Source organism: Rousettus aegyptiacus, unplaced genomic scaffold, assembly GCF_014176215.1.
Source record: "Rousettus aegyptiacus isolate mRouAeg1 unplaced genomic scaffold, mRouAeg1.p scaffold_m13_p_2, whole genome shotgun sequence".
NCBI classification, from domain to species: Eukaryota; Metazoa; Chordata; class Mammalia; order Chiroptera; family Pteropodidae; genus Rousettus; species Rousettus aegyptiacus.
In genome coordinates, this window is record NW_023416295.1 from 9,595,987 (window position 1) to 9,622,055 (window position 26,069).

General features: G+C 36.3%; 1 protein-coding gene and 1 pseudogene across 4 annotated transcripts in view; both read right to left on the reverse strand.

The window, feature by feature from the left end:
• NYAP2 (neuronal tyrosine-phosphorylated phosphoinositide-3-kinase adaptor 2) overlaps positions 1-26,069 on the reverse strand; it is a 233,521-nt gene that overhangs the window by 199,717 nt on the left and 7,735 nt on the right. For 3 of the 4 annotated variants that reach the window (XM_016118879.2, XM_016118878.2, XM_016118881.2), the window contains one exon: positions 24,298-24,535. In XM_016118879.2, the coding sequence (XP_015974365.1) occupies positions 24,298-24,518 (221 nt within the window). In that variant the 5' untranslated portion in view covers positions 24,519-24,535. Of the gene's footprint in view, positions 1-24,297; positions 24,536-26,069 lie in introns of those variants that run through there. The other variant, XM_016118887.2, reaches the window with a different exon arrangement.
• LOC118614025 lies at positions 19,469-19,584 on the reverse strand (annotated as a pseudogene).

Here is a 26,069-nt window from a genome sequence, read left to right on the forward strand (position 1 = left end):
GAGAAACTAGCAGGCAGTCAGATGACAGTCATCTTTTTATGAAAATATATTGATAATTATAGAGATACATGCTATCCCCATTCATTCTATTCACAGACAGTTCTACATCCCGTAAATACTGATCTTTACAAAATACAGCTTAATGAAACAGCTGACATTTTATGACTTAAATTGCTTGATTATAACAATTTTTTAAATCATTTATTCAGGACCATTTGAAAAAAAAACATTTGAAGGCTATTAAATCACTTAATTCTGGGACTTTCTTACTTGACTTTTACGGAACAAACTAAAATGTATACATATGCCATTTAATTCACATTTGCTATAAAATTTAAAAATATTTTTTAATTTGCTCTAAAAATATTTGGTTATACATTTCTTGTTTAATTTATAATTGACAATAATTTTTCAGCAAATGTGCATATTCTATAATTTTGGCAAAGGGAGGAAATCCAACACAAATATTGTTTAGAAAAGAAATGGCTTTTTATAAATACTGAATTAAAACGTTAATGAATTTGGTCTAATTACCGATCATAGATATGTTATTATATATACATTAAATTATATTTTGTATTTTTTAATATTTTGGAGTTAATAAACTTTTTCCATTTTCAAATATTCTGTAGACCTTGAGAAGCTTGCATGTCCCAAGCACTATGTCATACCTAAAAAATGACATTGGCAAAGATGTCAAGGCTCTCAAATTTCATTTTTTTTTTGACCATTTCGAACCAACATATTGCAATGTTCCTTGCAGCTAGGTGTAGTCATGTGACTAGGTCACAGCTGGGATGAGATGGAGCAGAGATGAATCTTAGATACCAAGAGAGAATACGCATGGAGAAGTCAGATGAGCAAACACGCAAAACCAATCAAGGAGTCTAGATTCAAAACACAGAGGAGATGCCATGTCAACCCTGGGCCGTTTCTGCTTGGACCATTGCAGAGGGAGTAAGTGAGGGAAAAAGCCTTTCGCCTTACTTAAATCAAGGTTATTTTGCCTTTTGTAACAAAAATTGAACTGGTATCCTAAGTAGGATATTATAAGATGCAGGACTGAAACAGAGCTGGCTTGGGCTCTTGAAAAGATGGCTTGGTGGAGAAGATACATAGAGATGTAGACATAGAGGTAGATATATAGATATTTTAACATACGTGGCAAGATGACTTTATTTATGTTACCTTTTTTTCCACTGCCTAAATTTGAATATATATGTATAACACCTTCAAGTGTTTATATAAGAGCAATGATCGGTCTCTGCAGTGAAGACCTTTAAAAAATATCATTATAAATTCTATGGCCTTACATATACATTTACAGTATATATCTTATGTCTGGCTCCTTCACCTTTCTGTCTTCACAGTAGATGCAACGTGGCCCTGCTTGTATTATAAGTGGACTTCTTAATGCATAAATGCATTTGCAAATGAGTTCCCAGAACATGCTAATGACATTTTGTTCTGGATCATTTCCAAAATGGTTGCAAGCAAACAAGCTCATTTAAGAGGGGGAAGGGAGAGGGAAGAGAGAGAGAGAGACAGAGAGAGAGACAGAGAGACAGAGAGACAGAGAGACAGAGTTTGGAAGCAGACAATTAACCAATGGCTGTTAACTAAAAACATTTGCAGGTAAAAATGATTACTTGGGAAATAGCATTGGAGTCCGATTGACTGGCATTGGAAATTAAAAATTGACTCCTTCAAGTTCAAAAGCTTTACCACAAATCACAAGGTTCATTAATTACCCTACAGAGGATCTTGGTAGTTGCCTTTCTGTAAGATGCTGCCTTTATATATCTGAGGCTTAACTAGAGAGACAGGGTCAAGAGTACAATGTCTGTTGATGTAATTTGGTTCTTCAATGGCAGTAGCATATGGAGAGCGTGTAACTATGATGTGTTCAATCCAAGCAGATTAAAATACCAGTCTGGGATTTGAAATAACTTTTGAAAAAGATGGAGCCATCTTATTTTTGTCACTACTTTCAAGAGATAGAAATGATATGTGTAACATGGCCTAAAATTTTTGTTTTGTTTTGTTTTGTTTTGTTTTGTATGCTTCATCTGTCTATTTGTGCCTGTATTGATCTTTGTTTGTGGTTTTAATCAAATAAATAAACTACTTTCTACTTACCAGATAATATTGATCCTATTAAAATAATGGCTAAGCAAATAATTAAATTGAAGAAGAAAATCTAAATAATTTGTGCACATTTTAATCATTTATCCTATAGAAATTTCTGATTTTTTGTCAGTCTTCAGAAAGGCTGCATGTTATTCATATTCTAAGACACTCAGAAAAATTAATAAGATACTGAACATTGCAAAACATTTATTTCCCAGTCATGGAGATTTCAATTAAAAAGATTATTTTGAAACAATCTAAGATGATAAATAAATCTTTAATTATTGAGAAAATGAAAGACAAAAGGAGAGAAAGTGGCGGGGAGAAAGACGAAGAGAGAAGATGAGTGAGCAGATCTAAAGAGAGCAGAGAATTGCAGGAGTCAGAATAACCCGGAGTTTATCAGTTTACGCTGACACATTTCCTTGGCAAAGGCTGCTGACTGTAGGCAAAGTCACATGGCTGAGAGGCTGGTGTGTGTCTGCTTAAGAGCCCGTGAAGCTTTTTGCCTCTAGACTAACATGTGCACCATGTGATGCTGGGGTTGCCATGGTAAGTACATAGTGTGCAACTGAGCTTTTTTTTTTCCTTTCTTCCTGATATGCTGCTCTAGTATAGATGCATCAGAATTCAAATTAATACTATAAGAAAATCACTGGAAGAAGAAGCTTTATGGGCTTTTCTTAAACATTTAGCACTTATGTTAGATTCTGTAAGCAAATGTGTTACATCCATTTATTTTTTCTCAAATTTAAAGTTTGTCTTAAAATCGTCAATAGATTGTCAGCATACAATTTAAAAATATATCGACCATAGTTTCATTGTTTCATCGTTTGCTATGTTGAAGCTTATAGAGAAGTTTATAGCTGTCTGATTTTTTTTTTTTTTAATCTCTGGAGAAAATGATTCTTTTTGTTGTTCTTCAAAATATCACAGGCATTGCAAAACATTCCAGAAGTGTCAAACTTTTTGAAAATCGAAAGACATCATAATGGATTTGACGTAAAAGCTTTCTTGAGAATTCTATCGTGGGATTGTAGCCTTCGTGGGACTTTCTGAGTGCTCAGAGGTCCTACAGTCTCGCAATGTGGAAAACAAGCTTAGCATTCCATTAGTAATTTGAAATCCTGCTGGGGCGGGCCAAGTGACCTGCCAGATCTACTTGACTCAAGCAACAGCAACTGATGGGTGAGCCATTCTCACCCCTAAATTCCACCCCCAAAGTAATGTTTTATTTCTCTCTCCTTATTCTCTTCTGGAGCAGAACTGTTCTTTGAAGTCAGATACACCTGAGCTCTACCACAACTCTGCCACTTGCTATGTGACCTTGGCAAACTTCTTAAAGTCTCTAAGACTCTGCTTCTCCACCTATGAAATAGAGCCAATGATAGACTCTACCCTGTGGAATTATCATCTTGATTAAATAGACAGAGGATGTAAAAATGCACAGGACCTGATATGAGATGCTCTTGTGATCTCTGTATAATTACTTACATCTTTCACATGTCAAACACATTCTTGAAAACTAGCTATCCTAGAACTTCAAAAATTCTCTCTAAATTCCCTGAAGTTTTATTTCTCATCTGGATTAATAACCCACCTAGAGCAGTTAAAAGCGAGTATCGTTTTAAAGCTCAATTTCCTAATGTTTTTTCAAATAACATGTTTCGGGAGCACAGATTATCAGTGAAATTCCCTGTAGAAGAAGTGGCCTTGATGGTGACAATTAGGTCAACAAAACCAACAGGTAGACTGGCCGGGCTTGGACAACTGTGGCCTGTAGGCCAAACCTGGTCCTCCACCAGTTGTAATGACGTTTATTGGAACGGTCATGCTCATTAGCTTAGGTATCGTGGAGGGTGATTTCACACTGCAACAGCAGAATTAAGTAGTCTCCACAAAGATTTTATTATCTGCAGAGCCTAAAATAATCACCATCTGAAAACATCTGCTAACCCCTGAACTTGAGGGTATTTGCATAGAAAGTACACATAGAGGGTGAAGGTTTTTAAAAAGCGGTGCTGTGAAATAATGCTCAGAACTCCAATTCCAGCCATGTTTTCAAACTCCAGCATGAAGGAACCCAGTCTAACAGGGAAGAGAGAGGAGTAGTCACTATGGTTGGGGAGAAAAAAAATCAAGATTTAAAACTATAAATGATCATGAACTTCACTTTCTTTACTTCTCAAGGAAGAAGAACACAGTTGCTAAGACAGCCCAGGGAGCTAATCTCTCCTGTGGAGTTCAGGTATTGCTCAAACACTGGAGGAGGGAAAATCAGCCTCTCTTGCCTCCCCAACACCCCCCACCCCTACAATCCAGAAAAGTTACCTTAATTTACACAATAAATAGTTTAGCCAGAGAGGGAAGGGGAGAGAAGAGACCTTGAGTTGCCCGGTATCGAATCTATTTGAAGTTTATAGATGGAAAAGAGAGTCTGTGCTGAGTTTTCTAAATGAAATGACCCTACGGCTGGCTACCCTTTAAGAGACTCCATCAAAGGTCTGAATCACGTTACAAAAATTCCAAGTTGTTAAACTCTCATTTGTTGGAATGAGATTCTTTGCCAGAGTCTGACCATTATTCGGCTCAGTTTTAATTTTACATATGGAAATCGCTACAGAAGATGCATTAAACACACATAATAGAATTACAGAGAGTGCTATGAGAGTAAATAATGTAGAATGACCACTAATGTCTGTGAAGACCAGAGAAGCTTTCAGAGAGATACTGTCTGATCTGAGTCCTGAAGGAATCACAGGGACCTGTCCAAGACTCAGGCTCACAAATGGTGGGAAGTGCACAAGTGTGAGCAGAGGCTGAACTTGTAGGAACCACACATTTTTTTATGGCTGGCGAGTAGTGACCCTTCTAGAAATATTTATATTCCATTTACCTTTCACAATCATCTGACGAGGTGGGCATATGACTGTGATTTTCATAGATGAGGAAATTGAGATTCTTTAGGGATAATACATTTAACTAAAAATACACAGTTTGATGGAGTCTTATTATTTGTATCTCATTTGGTATTGTATAAAAAATGACCCATTTGTCGACAATGTCCTAGACGTCAAATACTAAGTGGTGATTATCTGAGTAACACTCAAAATTAAGCCAATCTGAATGATCCTTAACATTCATCCAGCTGTTTAGAGTTTTATGAAGAAAATCTTAAGACGAAAGGCAATTGTTCTGTTCAGAGCGCTTTAGTAGGTTTTTTTTAACTTTTCATTTATCTTATCCAAAGTTTCCACATTTTATTGCCCAACAGTTTTTTATGTCCAACAAAAATCTAAACTAAATAAGATAATATAGGTCATTTATACCAGCAAACTAGTTTTATTTCTCTTTCTGAATTCAGCAACAATTGACTATATGACTTCAGGAAGCCCACTTTCTTTTTGGCTGATATTACACATTAATCTAAATCTTAGAAAAATGGTAAAATAGGGGTTTGTTACCAGCCCACTGCCAATCCTTTCAACTCACAATATCTTTGCATCTTATCTATCCTTTTAAAAGACTACAGCTCTTTCACCTATTAGGAATGGATTTAATAAATCATTGAGATTAAGGCAAAACTAATACCAATATAACAATACTAATATGCTGCCTCTTCATTTGCCTTATAAAGACTGAACCACTATGCAAGCAAAAAGAATAATTTTATACTTTTGAGATTTCTGACATTGGTTGTATCAAAGGAGATATTTTCACAGGGCGAGGGAGGGTTAATTTATAATCCCCTAAAATTATATGATATTACTAACTTTCTATTAATTTATGAATAAGATCTCACAATAACAATAAAAAATTATTCAATAAATCATTCAAATGTATTTATCGAGCATCTACTTTTCTAGGTGCTTTGATGCTGGCGGCGAGCAAAGCAAAGCCTCTGCCCTCATGGTGTGCACATTTCAGTGAACGAGTTAACACCCCGTGCTTTCTAGGTCTGTTTCAAGCCCTCAGTGCCCAATGTCATTGATTTCTTATAACATCCTAAGCTGTAGGTACTATTATTAACGCCACCACTTTATCATAGAGAAAACCACGACCCAGAGAGTTTGAGTAATTTCTTTATGATTGCACAGTCAGAAAGAGTTAAGGACAAAATATGGTCTGGAAGGAAGTCTGACACCATAGGTCACACTTGCTATGTAATACTATGGGTTCAGATAAAAATACTAAATACTTAGAGGGGGAAAAAAACAGAAAATAAAAGATAATTATAACAGGAAACTAAATTTCTGGAGGACGTTGCCATTTTCTTTTGATTTTAATTATTAAGAATTAATTTTGTCAGAAACTACATCTTTATCTTTTCTTTATCTGAATGTGACCCACTGTGACAAACTTAAACTTGAGTTTAGACTTCAGGATCCACCCCCATTCTATCATCCTCTCTCTCACACACATACATTAATAATTCTATTTTTTCCTAAACCAGTCATCAAACTGAAAATTAAACATGTATATAACCTGTATATTAAACTAGTCCAATTTTATTATTAAAAAAGATTTGCCAAGGAAATTATCTTTATTAAAGTGCCTGCTAAAATCTGTTATACTATGACTTACTGGTTATATAAAATCTAAAAGTAAAGCAAATCTAAAAATCCAAACACTTGTTTCTGTTTAAACTATTCTCCACACAACTGAGTAGGTGCCATCCTACAACAGGGCACAAGATGTGAATTCATAAATGTATTAGATAGATTTCTGTTTTTTAAAAAAGTCCATTTTCTCTGATCTCAGGAGCTAAGCAAGATCAGACCTGGTTAGTGCTTGAATGGGAGACCACCTAGGAAGACCAGGTGCTGTAGGCATTTAAAAAAAAAAAAAAAAAAAGTCCATTTTCAGACAGAAACTTGACAACAGAGAGCCCTCTTTAATTTTCTCCTTCACATTAAGTTTTCCATTCCAAGTATGTGTCAAGAATTTAATTGCAGAATGAAATTAACCAGTTATGAAATACTGTACTTGCGCCCTCGCTTTCTAAGGCAGAATGAACTACATAATTTGCTTAATGGCCTCTAACGTGAGGCCTCACTTTAATAACCAAAGTGCCCTGACTTGTTGGGTAAATTCCCCAGTGAGAAATGCTGTGTGTGTGTGTGTGTGTGTTTCATCAAAACATCAATGGATCAAACACATACACACACACACACACACACTCACACACACTAACACAAAAGGCAGATGACTTTAACTTTTGTATGGAAGCCTGTGCTGCCTTCTCCGGTAGCTGTGGCAGAGCCATCCCTCACTGATGACCCAGCGGGAGAGGACAAGGCCACTAAAGAGACACTAAGTTGCCAGCACCTGATAGGTGTTCTTTCGAAGTAATCGAACATCCTATTTGTATACTTTCTGTAAAAGCTCTTCAGCATTAATTTGTATTATTCAAATCTGTGGGCAAAGCAAATAGTTACACAAATAATAGAGTATATATATATATATATATATATATATTTAAATTAATCAAATCAAATTAATTTGATTAATTTAAACTTATAAAGGTTCTCTTTCTTAAAAAAGAAAAAATAATCTATTTCTATTGTTGAAGTTGCCAAAAGTTTGGCTTCTAGAAAAGCAATGTTACTGTAGCAAGTGCTAGTTGAGAAACACAACTTTTAGTATGATAGAGGTGGTTTCAAATTATTTTTTGGTTTATTTTGTAAAACTGCAAGGGTTCTCATGATTATTCCTAACAAGCATTTGGCAACTAACATACATTCAGAGCCTGAAGAAGAAACAAAGCCTGGCCTTTTAGTGACCTGGTTAAGATTTCCTTGACCTCTACTCTCCCTTTCAGTTTTCTCCTTATGTTATATCTAATTTATTTCCACTCAATGCTGTGGTTTTTGGAGAACTAAGTCCTGACCACATTAAAAAATCTGCAATACCATAAGTGCATTGGTCATCGATGCAATTATTTATATCTCTCAGTCTAAACTATAGAAGTAAAACCTAAGGGCTTTAGAATTCCGTCAAATTATAATTTCCTTGTTTTTTTTCCTGGCTTTATTTTGTATTTATTCTATTAAAACAATGGTAGGGTGTTACTCTGGGGTTCTAAATCTCAAAAAGCATTGTTCAATGATTCTAAAAATCCTTATGCTAATTTATAAGTCATATACAATGAAAGACTCTTCCTACAGTATATGTATAGAGCATATATATATATATATATATATATATATATATATATATATATATACACCCTATTATTTGTATAACTATTTGCTTTGACCACAGATTTGAATAATGCAAATTAATGCTGAAGTACTTTTATAGAAAGTATATAAAAAGGATGTTTGATTAATTTGAAGCAGTTACACCTGAGAAGAAAAATGTTTTAATGAAAACTCCCATTAATTCATTGTCCTACTATTATTCCTAATACAAAATAACATTTAATATAAAATAAAATCTTTTTAGATCATTTTTTTTTCAATCTATGTTAATGAATTTGAAAGGAGTGAGGGAAACTCCTTTTTTCTCTGAAGTTCAGACATGATTCTAAACAAAAATTAAAATACCGGCTTTGAGATATATCAGGTCTAATCTTAAATACATGACATCGAATTTCATCAAGTATCTTAGAAACTGTATTATTCCCATGAGGAATAAAATGTCTCCAAAACTTCACCTTAGATGGTTTTATAAAAAGATCATTCATTTCCATCATTGATAATATCCTCATGATTCATGTAGTAAAAAGACGAGTTTTTTATTAACTAAATTCATTGCTCTTGGAGTTGAAAGTACTGAGCGTTTCTACTACATCTTACTCCTTGTCTGCTAGAATAGGCTGCATCCTTATTAGAAACTACCAAGAGCTGCCAGTTGGCACATGGAGATAGTATTATTGCATCAAGCTGATCATTCTGAGCCTGTTCATTAAAACGAGGTTTTACCTGTGTGACATTACATGCATACATCATTAAAGCACATCTTTAAAAAACAAACATGCATATGTTTGTCTAGGAGAAGATTCAAGTCATGATATGAAGGATTTCTCCATTCCTCCACATGTTCACTGAGGCCATTTCATTTTGTTCCCAGGTTATTGTTCCTACAATAGTTCATACATGTCATCCAGCCTCTACTGAGCTTCTCATTCAACTCTGGGGTGACAGAGGTCATTCCGTTTTCATGTTAACTAAATCACGGTCTGTCTCAAACCAAGATTGTCAATTGTGTTAAATTAAAGATAGAGGTTCTTAGCTGAAGGCAACGCACACAGGGGAGTGTGTTGACACCGCTAAGCTGACTTCTTTTTAGAATTCTAAGTCACATTGAAATGGAAAGGCTTGGGCAGATAGGGTCACTGCATTAATGATAAACCCACATGCGGCATTCCCTCCTGATACCCAATACCATCCTAATCTTCCATTCCTCCACTTTAATGCAATCATAGAATAGCACAGGCTTAGTGTTTCTACCTCATTTCAAAATACTCTCTTACATGCACCGTATCTCCTCAGAGACTTTTAATCTCGTAAGAAGCGATAGAATACTTTCCCTTCTACTTTAGGTTCAAAAACGGGTGCTTTTATTTTCACGACATGTGTGACACCTATGGATTTCCTTCGAAAAATTACATGGTGTCAGCTCGAACCAAAGAGTTTCACAAAGGTATATATTATTATATCGTGACTTTTAAAAGTACACATTTGTAATAATGAACGCTTCTGACAGCTAGCCATGGGGAAGAATATCGATCATGGTATCCATCATTAAATAGAATGTTAATGGGTAGAAACCAGACTAAAACGCCGTAATTAAAATATTCACACAAGAATTTGTTACTCTGTTTCCCGTTCCTTTTTATCTCCCCTGTCTGGTGCCTATTTTCCTTGATAAATATCTCTACGCTACAGTGATGCTCTCATTTGGTTTTGTGAGTTCCGTGTTGATTACTTTTCTGGTTGTACTTTCAGCTGACACTTTAGACAATGGTGCTCACTCGAATTACTCCCTGCCAGTTTGTTTTTGGGAGATTAGTTCACAGCGTCCTGTCTATTACTTATTTCTCCAGTTATCTACCCTTTTTTGCTGTTCGTGGTGGTACTTATTCAAACAAACACCATTCCTCTCCTTTGCCTGTTGAGTCCAGTCTAACCCAGTGAAAAAAATTTGTCATGAGTCAGGGGAAATTCAGAATGGCATGTATTATTGGTATTGTGATTTGAGTGGCAGCCAACCAACACTTAGGGAACAATTTATCTACCTGAATTGGACTAGACATCACTAATGCACATGGCAGATTGATGGTACAGCTTTAGTGGACGTATTCCTTATTAATGAGATTCAGTATGATTTGCTAAAAAGGCTTTTACTGTGCAATCCTTTTCCAGGAGAAATTCCCCTCCCCCCATCTCTCTTTATACCATTTAATCTGTTGAACCATGTACCATGTTTTGAAAATGTGTTTCTATTCTCTATTTTTATTTGAAATACCTAGGCTTTTTAAATAATTGTGCACAAATTGAACAAAGCAAACACATGCGTGCGCGTGCGCGCGTGCGCGCGCGCACACACACACACACACACACACCCCAGATCGGAATTGAAGTGTGTCACAAAAGACAGAAACCAAAGAAAGGAATTAAAACTCTAAATTGTTAAGAAGAAAAAATAATAAAATTATATGGAAAAGAAGAAAGAATCTAAAAATAAAATTTTATATCTGAAAGAACTAATTTCTGGAAATGAACCTGTCTGCCTTGAGGCGGATTATAAAGCACATGGGATTTCTTCCTAAATGAGACATGTTATTTGTATTGATCTGCTGACAGTCAGGAGTGGCAGAGGTTTGAGGGCTTCAAACAAGACTCAGTAAAAATCTGGAGGAAAGTCACAAACTACCCATCTCTTAACCTTTTGTTTCATTATCTCGAGGCCTGAGGGCAGAGAAGAATAATTTGCATTAATTACAATGAGTTTTTCTGAAACACTCCGAAATAACTTAAGGGTAAATTATTTTAGATTCTAGTCTTTCCTTGATCAAATATTCCCTACTATATAATTTTTAAAAAATTTTATAAGAGTGTATTTGAGCCAAGTTGATAACATAGGCTGGGGAGCTAGGTATCAAATGCTCTCCTTCCTATATAATTTCATACCTGGTATGGGAGGAGGCGTCCCCATTCTCCTGAGAGAAAATCCACATGTACTCTAATGACTATAAAGATATTTCCTCATTTTCTTTGAATTTCTTCATTACTGTTTATTTTTGGTAAATCGCAAAACGTCATCTCTTCCTCAAATAAAATAAAATATTAGCTTTTCAAAGACTATTTTCTTTAAAAGTATCTCTACAATAAGTTGTTCGATGAGTGATTTCTAGTCACTTATCTCCAAAACAAGTACCGTTTCAATGGTAAATTATTACAGGCATCTGAGCAATTTTTAAACAAGCATCCTAGGAGGTCAAGAATCCCTCTAGGAAAACTCTCGAAGGCTCAAGTTTCTCTGCAATTCTTGCTCCCTTTGAAAAAGATCCGGATAGGGCAGAGTCACAATTACCGCATCAGGCGGTGTGCAAGAAAGAAGCACTTTTTACTGTGCAAAGGGCAGTCAGAATCTATCATGGGCCAAGCCAACCCCAGTATCTTCAAACCAATACAAAGCTGATACCTCTAAGTAGCATTTACACTGCCATGTCGAAAACACATTGCTCTCTAGAAGAGAAATCAAACCGCAAAGCATTTTTTCTTTAAAAACCCATTTTAGATTGTTAGTTCTTACAGATATAGTCATTTTATCTTCATGATTCATTATTTCTTTCTCTGTTTAGTTTTAGCTTAAACGTTATAGCAGTTTCACAGAAAGTATGCATTTCCACAAAAAGAGTCAAAATTTAGCAGCTCATATGCCAAGAGGGAAAACTTTCAGGGGAGTTCACTGACAATATCTGGAAATTCATTATTGAACTGCATTTGAAATATCACATGCTTTGCCAATTTATCTCCTTTTCCCTTGGGAAACCCAATGTCAGTGCACAGAGTGAGTTGATGCAATCTGACCTGACAAATGTTTCAAAACCTACTATGCACAAGAGACCATTTCTCTGCTCTTGGAAGCTGGTTTAATAATTAAGACTAAAACTACCAATAATTGCATCTATTCATATGCCAAAATTCTCTCAGCCCTCATGCAATTTTAACTATTTTATCTGAAATAACGAAAATATGTGTACATGGAGAAGATGAAACAAAATGATAAAGCAAGAAATACACACTTGGGGCGGATATGTGTCATTTGCAAATGCTCAAAGCAAACAATTCTGTTTCTTTCTCTGTGTTGGTTTCTACCCTAAGTGGAGGTAGAACCTTTTGGAACATGGTGCCCTACATCCACACTAATGTAACCATATCATGTGATAAAGAAGAAGGTAAAAATAGTGACAGTAAAAGAAATAATACAATAATACTAAGAGCAGCTACCAGTTCCGGGCAGCTACAATGTGTTTGTAAGTCCACTGGCTGCTCCACACGTGTTGTATAATTATTTCTCATAACGCAACAAAATAAACATTCTTTCCAATTAACGAAGGAGTAAACAACTTTAAGAATTAAGGAAAATCTCATGGGTCTCACAAAAACTAGGATGTCAAAGGAACCAATCCCCACTTTTGTCCAGGAACTAAGATTTTCCTACCTACTCGGTTATACTTCCCTGCCCCCACACCCAGTTACTGCAAATTTTGATTTTATTATTGAGTAATAACCCACGTGTTTCTTGGGATACCTAAGAACAGAAAAGATGTCAAACGTTCAGCAATTAAAAAACTAACTGCCGTCATTGCAAAAAGGCCTTAAGCGAATATTAGCAATGCTAAAATTGAATCTACCCATTGTCGGAGCATTTTTCCGTTTCAAAAATGTCAAGAGTTCTGCAGGCTTACTACATCTGCCTTTTATCTTGCTTCGTAGATTACAGGACTATGACTGTTACCTCTGCCCTAAAACAGAAAGCATCTGAGTGTACGGATCACATAGCTTTTAGAACCCAGATCACTGACTCCACTCGCTCTGCACAAAGCCAGAGACCCCCAGGCAACTGTTCATTTGCTCTGGTTAATCTACGTGCTCACTGTCCTCTGGATAAATGTTCAAACAATATCCTTCCTCAAACTTAAATGTGTGTACGTGTGTGTGTGTGTGTGTGTGTGTGTGTGTGTGTATGAGAGAGAGAGGCTTTTCAAGTCTTATAAAAGTATTTTACATTTCTATTAAAGTATTCAATCCCATACCTACAAATTATCCAATACAAAACAGGATGTTCTTGCAAATGTCAACAAATCACTAGAAGCCTAATAGACACTCAAACAAAATGTGCGTAACCTTTCCCACCCAAACACTTCTGCTGTCTTCCTCTTCCGTTAAGGGGAGTGCTATGTCTTTATCTTGCTCTTATACCCACAACCAAGCTATCACCAAATTCTGTCGACTCTACCTTCAAAATGTGTCTCAGGTTCCATTTCCGCCCCCTCCCGGTACTGCTGCTTCGGTCCATGCTGCCATCCTCCCTCCTGGTGACTGTTTCTTCCAGCCTCACAACTGATGTTCCTGTGTCTGCCCTTGCCACTCCACGCAGTGGCCAGAATGATTCTTTTACTTAAAGAAGTCACATTATGGCATCCTGCCTCTCAAAAACGGTAGAGTGACTTCTCAACTCATTTCAATCGAGCGAAAAGCCAAAGTGACCTCTGTGTCCTGACGAGATCTGACCTCATTACTTCTGAGCTGACCTTCTAACCCTTTCTATCTCACTTCTATGCTCCAGCCACCCTGACTCCCTTGGAGTTCCTCCAGCATGCCGGGAATGCTCCCTCTCAGGACCTCTTTTCTGAAAAGTCCTTCTTCCTGGAAATCTGTCACCTGGAGATCTGCATGGGTCTTCCCTCACTTACTTTAGGTTTTTACTCAAACAGGACATTCTCGCTGAGACTTTCCTGCACCAACCTATCTAAAATTGTGCTCTGCCCACACCCCTAACCCCCCCCCGTTCCTTAGTTCAGTTTTCTCCATAGAACCCATCACATTTTAACTTACATTATATTTTACTTCTTCGTTTATCATCCATCTCCAGCACCCCACCCTCAGCAGATTGTAAGCCCCTTGAGGGTAAGAGTTATTTACTCTTTTGTTGAGTGCTTTATACCAAGCACCTACAACAATGCCTGACATATAAATAAATGCTTAATGAAAATGTGGTACAGAAACAAAATAGCTATGCAACACATGTAAACCTCAGCCTAATAGAAAATTAAGAAATCTCCTTGGTAATGCTGGTCATCACTGATGAACCACTTAATTTCTTATTCAAACATCAGGATATGCTGAGTGGTACACTTAGCTCCAAATCAAAGACTAAAATGCAATTTACTAATTAAGGTAATGGATTTCAAATGCTGGTCTTTTTTTTTTTTTTTTAGTTTTAAAGCATCTTCTCTGTACCTCATATTGAAAGTACTTTTCCAAAAAAAGTTATTTTTTTTCCCCTCCGCTTCCTGGCATGCTAGTTACATTCATATTTCAGCATGGACATGAATATTCTGCTATGCATTTTAAAATATGAATGTTTTAGAGGATAACTTCTAACGTGAAGCATGTGTTTCGAGCAGAGATTTATTTTGGGAGGGGACTTGAGATTGTCCTTTTATCAATTCATGATTGAAATTAACTTTAAGGTGACTTATGAATTTATTATGAAGACATTTTCCTCAGGATACCTCAAAGTTAACAGAAAGCTTGAAGCTGTTTTATTAGCATGTTCGGTCTCTACTCCAGCAGCTTCATTCGTTGCGTTAGACATGTTCTCAAAGCCATACTGCATTTTTAGTAGTTAAAAAAAATCCCCTGACTCATAGCCTGGCTCTATAATAATTCCTTTTCCTTAGCTGGGTTTTTGGATATTTTATAAAAGCCATGTTTAGTTAAAGATTGAGAATATCCTCGGATAGCCTGAAGAGTATAAGAAATAAGCTTAGACTGCAATCTATTACCCAATCAATCTATAACCATCTCTAAATATTTAACACAACTTGAGAAAGAACGATTACCTTGATTTTTCCAATGGGTGTCGTTTCAATCATTCAGATCGCCATAGGTTTGGATGTTTGAAAGGTCCACTCTTGACTGCAATTTCCTCAGCATGAGAAGAGCTTAATTCTCCTGCTGACTGACAGCCCATATAGGATTATGTTCTGAAAAACCCCTCCCCTTGCCAACATCTGTCCATTTATTTCAACTATAAAACAGACACTGAGCTCCTTAAAACTAAGAGCCAATGCTAGGTCCAGAATGTGATTAAAGCCCAAACAACCAAAAGTATAAACAGCTCTCATAAAAGTATGTGAAAACAAGAAGGAGTCTTGCCTTAACACGAGCCATTAAAGGTCTCTCTATAGGTGGCCTCTAATCTGTCCTGGCAGGTGACCGAATGAAAAACCTGAGATCACTCCTAACAAAAATATAGATGTAATGAGGATTGTCAATGGATTAATGCTGAAGTTTGTGTTAATTATCTCATTACCATGGTGACCCTTACTGAAAATAGTAGACCAGCGGGACAGACTCCATTTTGGTTTAAAAAGCCAAAATGTACAAATGCCATGTCTTTAGGCTAAGTGTAGAAAGTTAACATTAATGAGCATAAGTGATGTCCTTAGATATATGCTCATTAATATTAACTTTCCCTACCAGCACTGGAAAAAAAAATTAGAACACTTTAAATAAATCAATTTATTTAGGATCAGCCTTGTAGCTTTGGCTTCTGGCTTAATAAAGAGTAGTCACTGAGGGATGGACAACATGAGTTATTGAATTCTCTCATCTAATCATGTGGCTCTATGAATAAAAATCTCCCCATGCATTTGGCCTTGTAACCAAAATTACTCCAATATCTAAATATCTCATTTAGTTTTGAGAAAAGAAAATTCGGATGCATGATTTTAACATAAAAACAAGCAAAGCAGCTTGAGGTCCTCTGAAATGATTAATAGAAAAGTGATTGGAATTAATCACAAACACAAGAGGAAGCTGAAATTAGAGAAGGTTATTAAGATACTCTCTGCTGTTTTAATCTTGCCCCTTTATCAACACATTAACCTTGTTTTCTCTGCCTGAGCGCTGAGCCTTACAGCAAAATTAGGTCAGAAATTCACATCAGATCAGATCAGCTGATTCATTCCAACACAACCCTGATATGCAGCAGATCTGAGTTTAATTCTAGGTAGTATGGCTGAGTGCTTTTGGGGTTTGTTTCCTATGCTCTCAGCATAGGAGCTATAGCTAACTGTAAGGATTTCTAAACATCCTAAGGCAAGCTGTAGAACAGTTCTGAAAGTTGACACAGTTATGTTTCTGTGCTGTGGTTCATTTAACTGTCTTCATTTCTCCTGAGTAATGGTACTTCAACATGTGTTTTGATATACAAATAGGGTATTTCATTTTTCTGCATGCCCCCGTTTAAAACAACATCCATCAGATCATTTATTTGTGACCAAATTATCTATTCACACAGCACTGAATGAGTATCATTCCCTAAAATGCACTTTATTTCTATAAAATCTTCTGCCATAAATCCTGACTATGATTCCAAAAGCCATTACTATCTGAAGAGAATTTGTGTAACCGTTAACATCTTTAATAAGATCTCTCTGTGTAACTTTGTCTTTTGGTGATCATTTAAAACATTAACCAATTGAAAACTTTGGTATGACAACCACTTTTTAGGTAGCAGTGAAAAAACAAACATATTCTATATTTTAATTTTTTTTCATTATAGTCCAAAGAACGGGCTTCAGTGGTCCTTTGTTTCTCCTTGGATAATGGAAATATTAAAACCTTCAAATATAAATAGCTTCAAAGTATACATACTAATATACAATTGCATGTATTTTTAAAGGAGCTGTAAGTAATCTAATTTCATTTCTGACTGTCACTTTTAAAGAGGAAGTATAACCTCATATAGATCCCTTGAGGGCATCTGCAGGGAACAGAGACAACCCTAATCATCCTAAGTGGTCCTTTGTGTCAGAACCACTTTGCTAAAGTCAAAAGCTCTCTTCCAGACTTGTAATGTTTGGGAAAATTTCACTAATGTAGCATTTGTTTCATTAAGGTGGGGAGAAAAAAAAAACAGCTCTTCTCTGTGATAGAAAACATACACGGAAAAACATGTACTGGGAACAAATTTTCTTGTTGCTTTTTATTTAAGAACTATTTCCTGTATTGTTTTTAAAACACTGTGGTGAATGATAAAATGAGACAGTACAGGGACTAGTTTCAGAATTCAGAAAGAAAAATTTACTTGAAAGGAAGCCTTAGACTTAAGCGTGTTTTTGGTATATCAGGTCATCTTTTGCTTGCCCATCCTCCTTAGTGAATCTCCTCACTTTGTATGCTAAACAGGGGTTTTGACTATGAACCTTCACAGCAGGCCTTCTGTTCACAGCTACACGCAGGTACCGCCTTACAAGTCTGTGGTCGGATGCTGTTCTCATTGGTCACTTGCCTCCTTCTGGTGCCTGGTGCCTATGTCAATGGTTCTATATACACGCATCATGCCTCTTAAAAGGCTCTTTCACCCCCTCACACACACATGACAAGACAGGGTTTTGTAACCCATCTCAAGTGAGCTCACTTGTTTGAAGCCGTAAGTTTTGTGTGTTTGTTTTCTTATAGGCTTTTTAATAAAAAGTAAATTTCATTTAACAGTGCCTGCACAAAACCATTAGGGTTTAAAATAGCAGAAATGATTAGCTACTAAAATAAGTTTTTATTCTCCATTAACTTTTCTTCTTTAAGTCTTTCTCTTTCTCGTCAAATATTTGGAGCTATTAAGAAAAGCACTAACAGCGTCTTTTTATTTCTTTAGAATTTTTCTCCCAACAAGTCTTTTTGGTAAAATCTCGTTTGAGAAATGGAAGTGAAGGAACAAGAAAGTTCGTAGTGACATGTGGCTCAAGTTAGTTTAAAAATAAGGAATTGGGCTCAGAAAGCCTAAGTGATAAAGTGGGGAGGATATTCTTTTCCGAAGAGCTCAGTGTTTTAAGCTTCCTAGCTTCGGCACAAAAGGCATTTCAGCCCATATGTGATCCAGAAGGTCAATCATAAGAAATCCTATTTCCATTTTTTAAGCAATCCTTGGCAGTCTGCACATTTCTGAAATTGTAACTGGCATATTTCACAGAGAATTATCATCAATGCCTTTTCAAGGTCAAACATGCTCCATCTTTAGATTTTCAGCATTTACTTCCTGTACATTAAACCTTACTATACATTAAAGAAGGCATTCGGCAGGTATGATATAGGATTTTAACTGATTAGACTATTTTCATCAACATCATGTTGAATTTTCTCTACAACTTGACATAAATTGCATGTTGAATATTATTAAAATATACATGGAATTTAGATGTGGGTATTCTGCTTCTATTGTCATTCCTGAAATCCCAATGTGCCTGTATGACCAGAATCTTACTATGGAGTTTTCAAAAATATTAAAATACATTTTCTATTAGGAATATTGAAACAATTTTTAAAATGTTCTTTGAGAATTTCTATAATTTACAAGATTATTATATTTTTAACTGTCAGAACCCCAGGATACTGGTCACCATATGAACAAAATGAAATTGAGTTTGAACATTACAATGGATACTGAGATGGGTTAACGAGATAGCCACAGCCAGTCCTGTCACAAAGTCATGCGAGGCCTTTAGTCTCATCGTCCTGTCCAACCATCATTTGCTTTGCTCCTTGCATTTTTCTCTCTCCGACGCCCCTCCCCCCTCAAAAATAGCCAGAGACTTCTAAGTCTTCACACTGTACGTGGGTCCTGCTCTTGAAAATGAAAGACATTTGAGAAGTCTCAACAATTTAGCAGCCTTTACTGGTGTATTTTCTCTTCCAAAAATATTTGTACTTTAAATTAGGGTTCCAGAAAGACATTTGAGGGGAGGGGTGTAAGAAACAGTGGGAAGAGTTATTGATAGCAAGACACATACTGCATCTTTCAATTCCTATCAATGTAACAACTACGGGTACATTAAAAAGATGGCATTTGGTGTGTAATGAAGCAGCTTTTGGGCCTTTTCATACAGGTTTAGTCATTCATTTACTAATCATTCTGTCATCCATATTTTGTGGCATCCTTTCTCTTATGATGGCCAAGTAGTCTGTGCTCCTCTCTAAGATAGTTAGATCCTATTCCTGCTCACCTGCTCCAGGCAGGGCATAATCACAGTAATTTCCCTTTCCATTGTGATTGTTCCGATCAGCATTTTATTGTTATTATTAATTATTATTATTAATGCCTACAGCACCTGGTCTTCCTAGGTAGTCTCCCATCCAAGTACTCACCAGGCCCGACCCTGCTTAGCTTCCGAGATCAGACATTGGGCTTGTTCAGGGTGGCATGGCCATAGACCATGGACTGTGGCTCCACTGGGGTGTGAACCCAGGACCTTCTGCATGTAAAGCAGACATGCCAACCACTATACTATGGAACCACATCCAATATCAGCATTTCAAATAAGCTGCTTTTCTCTTTTTAAAGGAAAAATACAGAAAAATTAACTTTCACCATAAACCCACTTCCCCCTTCAAGTACCCTTCATATTTTGAAGGTTTAACCCCAAAGTCCTCCAATTAGTTCTGTGTTTTGTTTCAATTCCGTTCTTCCCACTCTCACAGACACAATCCCAGTGGGTTTTTTCTCCAACCTTCCATCAAAATTGTTCTTTTCAACACCACCAATGTGGTAAAAGGCATTAGTCAATTATCAGGCTTCAACATATTTGATCTATTTGTAAAATCTCTTTCTCTCTCTTCTTTAGTCACTTTTATCCCTTAACTTGGAGGCATCGCCCTCCTTTGTGGTTCTTCTCCTCTCATTTGTGCTTTTACTGGATTCTTCTACTATTTCGATCACGCAAGCAATCAGGAGCTCTGACGAATAATCCTAATTGCTTTTGTCATCTCTATCTAATTTTGGGCCCTAGGTATTCTCAACTAGGCTCCTGACTGTAACATCTGTAGAATATGACTCATACACCACCAGCTTTGGTCTCTAACATGAGTCTCGGATAGACCTGCCTACCCAGAATTCTCCACTTGGATATCTGACAGGGCTTCCAGGATTGGCATGCCAGAGGTGAGCTCCTAATTCCCCACCATTTAACCTAAACTTACTCATCTTCCAGTTTTTATCATTTCACCAAGTGGAAACATCACTCTCTAGTTGTTCAGGCCAAAACACATCACAATGTAACAACGACATTTAAAAACAACAAAAAACCAAACTTGAGATCCATCTTCAATTCCTTTCTCTTACTCAACTTCTACATCAATTAGAAAATTCCAATGGTGTCCATGATTTGATCATTTTATGCCACCTTGACTGCTACCATTCTCGTTCACACCACCATCATTTCTCACCTGAGTTATTGCAAAAGCTTTCTCTCTGGATCCCTTGCATTCAGCTCTGCCCTATCCATATATTTGATACAGAGAAAACCGTAATCCTTATGAAATGTTCAGTTAGGGTGTGTCACATCCCTGCTCAAAAACCTTCAACAAACTTTTTTTCTCCATCGGAATAAGACATAAGAGCTTATAAGACTTTCCATTACCTGATGGCCCCCTACCATTCTGAACTTACACCCCTCAATCTTTGCCTTGATTATTACATGACACTTGTCCTCTTCTTGGAATGTGTCAAACTTGCTGTTCCTTCTGACTAAAATTCTTTTTCTGCAGGTAGTCATGTGACTCACATTGCTGGCAGCATGCTTCCAACATCTCACGTTTCTGCTCAAGTGTAGTTTAAGAAGCCTTCCCTGACCTCTGTTTCTAATCTCTTTTACCCTGTTTTGGTTTATAGTGTAAAAAATTATTTTTGCCTCTCACATATTTATATATACTTGTTTCCTGAGTGTCTTTACCACCCTTCTCTCAGAATGTAGTCTCCTTATAAAAAGAATGTCTTTCTGTTTCTTAGCATCTTACCATGGTCTAGAACACTGCCTGACACTTAGCAAAATTTCAATAAATATTTCTCCAATCAATGAATACATTTAATGGCAAGTGTTTAGTGAGCAATAAATAGGCTTTAGAATCTATTCAAAAACCGTAGGAAAAAACAGAGTCCTCCTTCTCATGAAACCTACATTATAGCTTAGATATCGGCAACCAGATGTTGGTGCCTTGTTTGCTCATTGCCTCTGGTCACCTTGAGCTCAGGTGAGAGATGCCCTATCTACTCGCTTGGCTCAGTGCCCTCCCTTGCTTCCAGGGTTAAAGTCTCTCTTCCTGATTCCTAATTTCAGAAGTGAGGTCTGAATTCAACTTGAACATAAGTCTGCTAGGATCCGTTCGTCTGCTTACCTCTAGTTGGTGTTCCCATGCCTGAGAAGTTGGTTTATTCTTCAACTGTACCCACACCTAGGGATAAATTTAGGATGACTTTATCATCTAAAATCCCACTGCCACTAGGTCACTCTGACATAAAATACAAACTTCTGTATCTCTCCTGTGGATAGCACCAACTACTATTGCAGCAACAGCCCTGCAAGCAACATAGTTATGGAATCTAAGAGTAACCTGGCTTCAGGTATGCATTTTTCCCATATGTTCTGCCATGGAAACAATGCAGAGTAAATGAATACCTATCTCATCAAATGCCAGACCCTAGACAACAGTCTTCAACTTTTTTGGTATCAGGGACCAGTGCTCCTATGAGAATCTAATGCCTGATGATCTGAGGTAGAGCTGAGGTGATGCTCATGCTGGGGAGGGGCTGCAAATACAGATGAAGCTTCACTCACTTGCCCGTCACTAATCTCTTGCTGTGTGACCCGGTTCCTAACAGGTCATGAACTGGTACTGGTCCACACCCCAGGTGGTGGGGACCCCTGTCCTAGAAGATTCTTGCTTATTCCTGCTATCAGTAGGGTCATTTTTCTCCTAATCTAATTATAGAAAGATAAACTGTCTATGAATTTTAAACTGACAAGTACCTTTTTTCTCCCCCACTTTGAGTTCTTACTCATTTGACGCAAGAAAGAACTCTCGCACTCAGAAGAACTGTTTTTAGTGGGTGACTTACTCCTGTCCTTTGCTCTATCCTCAAACAGGACTTGACTAAAGTTTTGTCTTGTGCTAAAGGGATGATGTGGGAACAAATGTCTCTAGATCATTTAGGACTTCTTTAATTTAATGTGTGAACTAAGCTACCTTTATTTTTATGCTAACGTAATTCTAAGAAAAATATATTGCTTCACTAATCTAGCAGGAACCAACTCAAAGTTCAAATAACTGAATTTCTTGGACCTCACTTAGGATGTAACGATAAGGTCGTGCTCTCTCCACTGCCTAAATTCCTACTTCTGTCTCTTGGACTTGAGAATTCTTTGGAATTGTGCCCCTTTGAACATTTGACAGTAAATTACCTAAAATGAGCCATTTTTGCTGTCTTACTATCTATGGATCTTTAAACAGAACCCTTCTGAGGGTCGTTAATGAAACATATAAGTTAATAGTACAGTGATAAGGACACTGTGGGTGCTTTGTAAAACTATTCAGCAAATAGTTTTACAAATAGTGAAACTATTCAGCAAATAACTCAGTTTATATGCTTATAGCAAAGATTGAATTTTTAAGGTTTAATGCTGGGATTGGGAAACTTTAGATTTTAGACCTAAAGTTATTTCAAGAATTATGTAGGCTATCCTTTTTTATTTTGAATTTTAAAAACTCGAACTCATAAAGGTAAAATAAATTGCTCACGTATTCATAGAACTCCATCAGATACATTTGACACACACAAAAAAATGTCCTAAGAAAGGGCATTTAGTGTATCCTAGAATGAAATCTGTGATACCAACTAAAATTAGGTAGAATTAAAAAAAAAAAAACATAGTTCAACAACAAATTAATTAAAGTAAAATATATGAATAGTGAACATGTTTATGCAGTATGAAATTTTACAAACATTCTTATACCAAGTAAAGCATAGATTTCTGTTTTAATAATCAAGAGGGGAAAAAAAACTTCTGTGAAATTTATTTCTATTTATTTTTCTATTTATTTTCCCCCTTCTTTTTTACCCTCTCGTAAAAAGTACTTTGCTATTAAATGAGAAGAGTAATGCATCCTTACCTAGCTTCTTTATAAGAATGACCAGTTCAACTTAAAATAATAATTTCTTTTTCTTAATATCACAATGTTCACAGAGAGTAAGCAAAAGTATTAATGCCAGATTTGATGAAAAATCTACCACCTATCAAAACAATTATTTTTATTCAATTATCCAGCTAATAGACATGGATTAAGTCCCTAAATTCTGCATCTTTGCACTTAGGAAATGGACTCCATTGAAGAAACAGGGTTCCATCAAACACAACATGTCTCTACTTGTACACCTTAAAACACACACACACACACACACACACACACACACACACACGCTCACACATGAAACATTGTAATATTCTTTTGCCTTAGGAAACTTAGCCTCAGTTTGGAAGCTGCGATCTAAAGCTTACTTGTAGCTGGTAGGTTTTGCAGCATAAAAGTCATTTCATTTGAACAAAACTGGAATACTTGGTACCACACGAGACCTGTAATAGCCATAAAATCATAAAATTCTACACAGCGAGCATACACTGAGGGTTCCATTTGCCTTCAGACGCTTATAAAATTCAAATTTTTGATGAGTCTTTTTATAATCTAGGGAGACGATGAACAGTATGATAAGGTAAGAACTACAAACAAAGACCATGAAAGGTGGGAATTTTCATCCCACGCTAGCCATTAAAGTGTTCGTGTACTCTTTTGGGACCTTTTATCAGGAGATGGTTCAGTATGAACTTTAATTTACAGGACACCGAATTATTTCCCCATCCCATCTGTGTCTCCACGTGTGTAACACACAAGTAAATCACTTTTGGTAACCGAGGCTTGAATCCTGTCAGTAGGATGGGTTGAGTTTTTGTTATAGTTAAGGTGCCATTTTCACCTTGCCTCATTGAGTCTACCTGTCACAGTCCCTTCCTTGACCAGTTGATAACATCACAGCTTTTGCAGAACTCACAGATTTCCTTGTGTGCACAAAACTCAGAACACTTTTATTCCTACTTACCGTTTTATTGCTTCTTCTTGTCTTCGGCGTTTTTCATTCTTCTCCTTCAAGTAGGCCAGGTTTGTTTCATTTCTCAAGCGATCATTCTCTCGAGCGATGTCTGATGCATTCTGAATAACCAAGCCATCGTAGGCCTTCATCCCCAAATCCTCAATATATTGGAGAAATGTGTCCAAAGGGTCTTTCTCAGGATTAGAACTCATCATCTTGGAGGAGAGCATGTAAAAAGGAACACTTCCTGTAGGATGAGAACACATTTTCCCTTCATCAAAGCTGAAGATAAAAGCATGGTGCTATTTATTTCCCCAAATATCTTGTCAGCCCCAAACTTCAACAATTATGATAGTATCTACCTGGAGACAATGTCTCTTTAGAAATTATAAACGATCAGAGTATTTGAAGAAATAGTAAATGGATGTTGCCTCAGTAGCAAACGCTCATCAAAGCAACAAAATTCGCATGACAAAGGCCAATGCTTTTGCATCAAAAGGTAACATTATGGTGTGAATACAGTGCAGTGCATGAAGATAAACATTTGGTTTAGTTAATTAGTCATGATTTTGTTTCTCAAAAATGTGTCCTTATGTCAACAAAACATATCAGCTCCAAGCTTCATTTATTTCTGATCACCATAAACACTTTTCTGTTCAATTTCAAATAAAATACTTATTTCAAACAAACTTTCTCGTCGTGTGTGTTTTTCTCACAATTTTAGATTAAGATTTATGAATCTGAACTATTCATGTAGGGTATAGCAGTCATCAAGAAAATAGACAGTTCTCATATAATTTGTCTTGGCAATAATCCCTTTTCGACCCACCATTATTTTTCAAAATGGTGCCCTATGATGGCTTGACATTATAACTCAAATATCACAGGTCATCAGGACCATATTAATACTGACCAGTCTGGTAATTCAAACAGTGACAGCTGTGATTATTATTGCTACATGAAGCTTTAAAAACCTCAGCCATGGAAAAGATTACTGAAAAACAAAATCAAATCAAAACAACAACATAGAACTTTAAACCAATGCATGTTACTCTCATCTATAAAGTGATGATAATAGTCTCTCTTATCTCCTGTTAAAGATTGAGAGAAATGATCACTGTAAAGAATTTAGCATAGAGTTCAATAGTAGTAACTATATAATAGTGTTAGCTAATATTTTTCTAATTAAATTGTAGAAGGAGGATGGAGAGCAATAGTAATGTCAAATGTGTATATGGGTATAGATGAATGGGTGGATGGATAACCAGCAGGCTATAAAAATCAGCATGCCTTGAAGTAGAGGTATTCAATGAATCATAGAAATCAATAAATCCAGGGGATAGAGAAACCGTGCTTTAATCAATCAAAAATAGAACCGAAGTTTAATTAATTACATACAAGATTAAGTATGTTACCCTTCTAGCTTAATAAGGGTTACTGTCCTCACATGCATATTCACTATAGTATAGGAAACTATATTATAGTATAACTTAGTGTAGTATAGTATAGTACAGTACAGTATAGTATAGTATAATTCAGGCAGATCAAAAAATTGAAAGCAAAATCAATTAACAAGGGGGAAAAATTGGTCATTTAAAAATTATAAATTAACTTTTTTCTCCAAAATTGCAATCATCTTTTTACATCTTTTTATTTTCTTCAAAGGCCCCGAAAGATATTTTTAAAATATTAGCTCAGCTATTTCATGTAGAAGTCATAGACTTTCATTTCTGCCATTACAAATCATTTTTATTCTGATTTTTTTACAAGTATAGTCATAT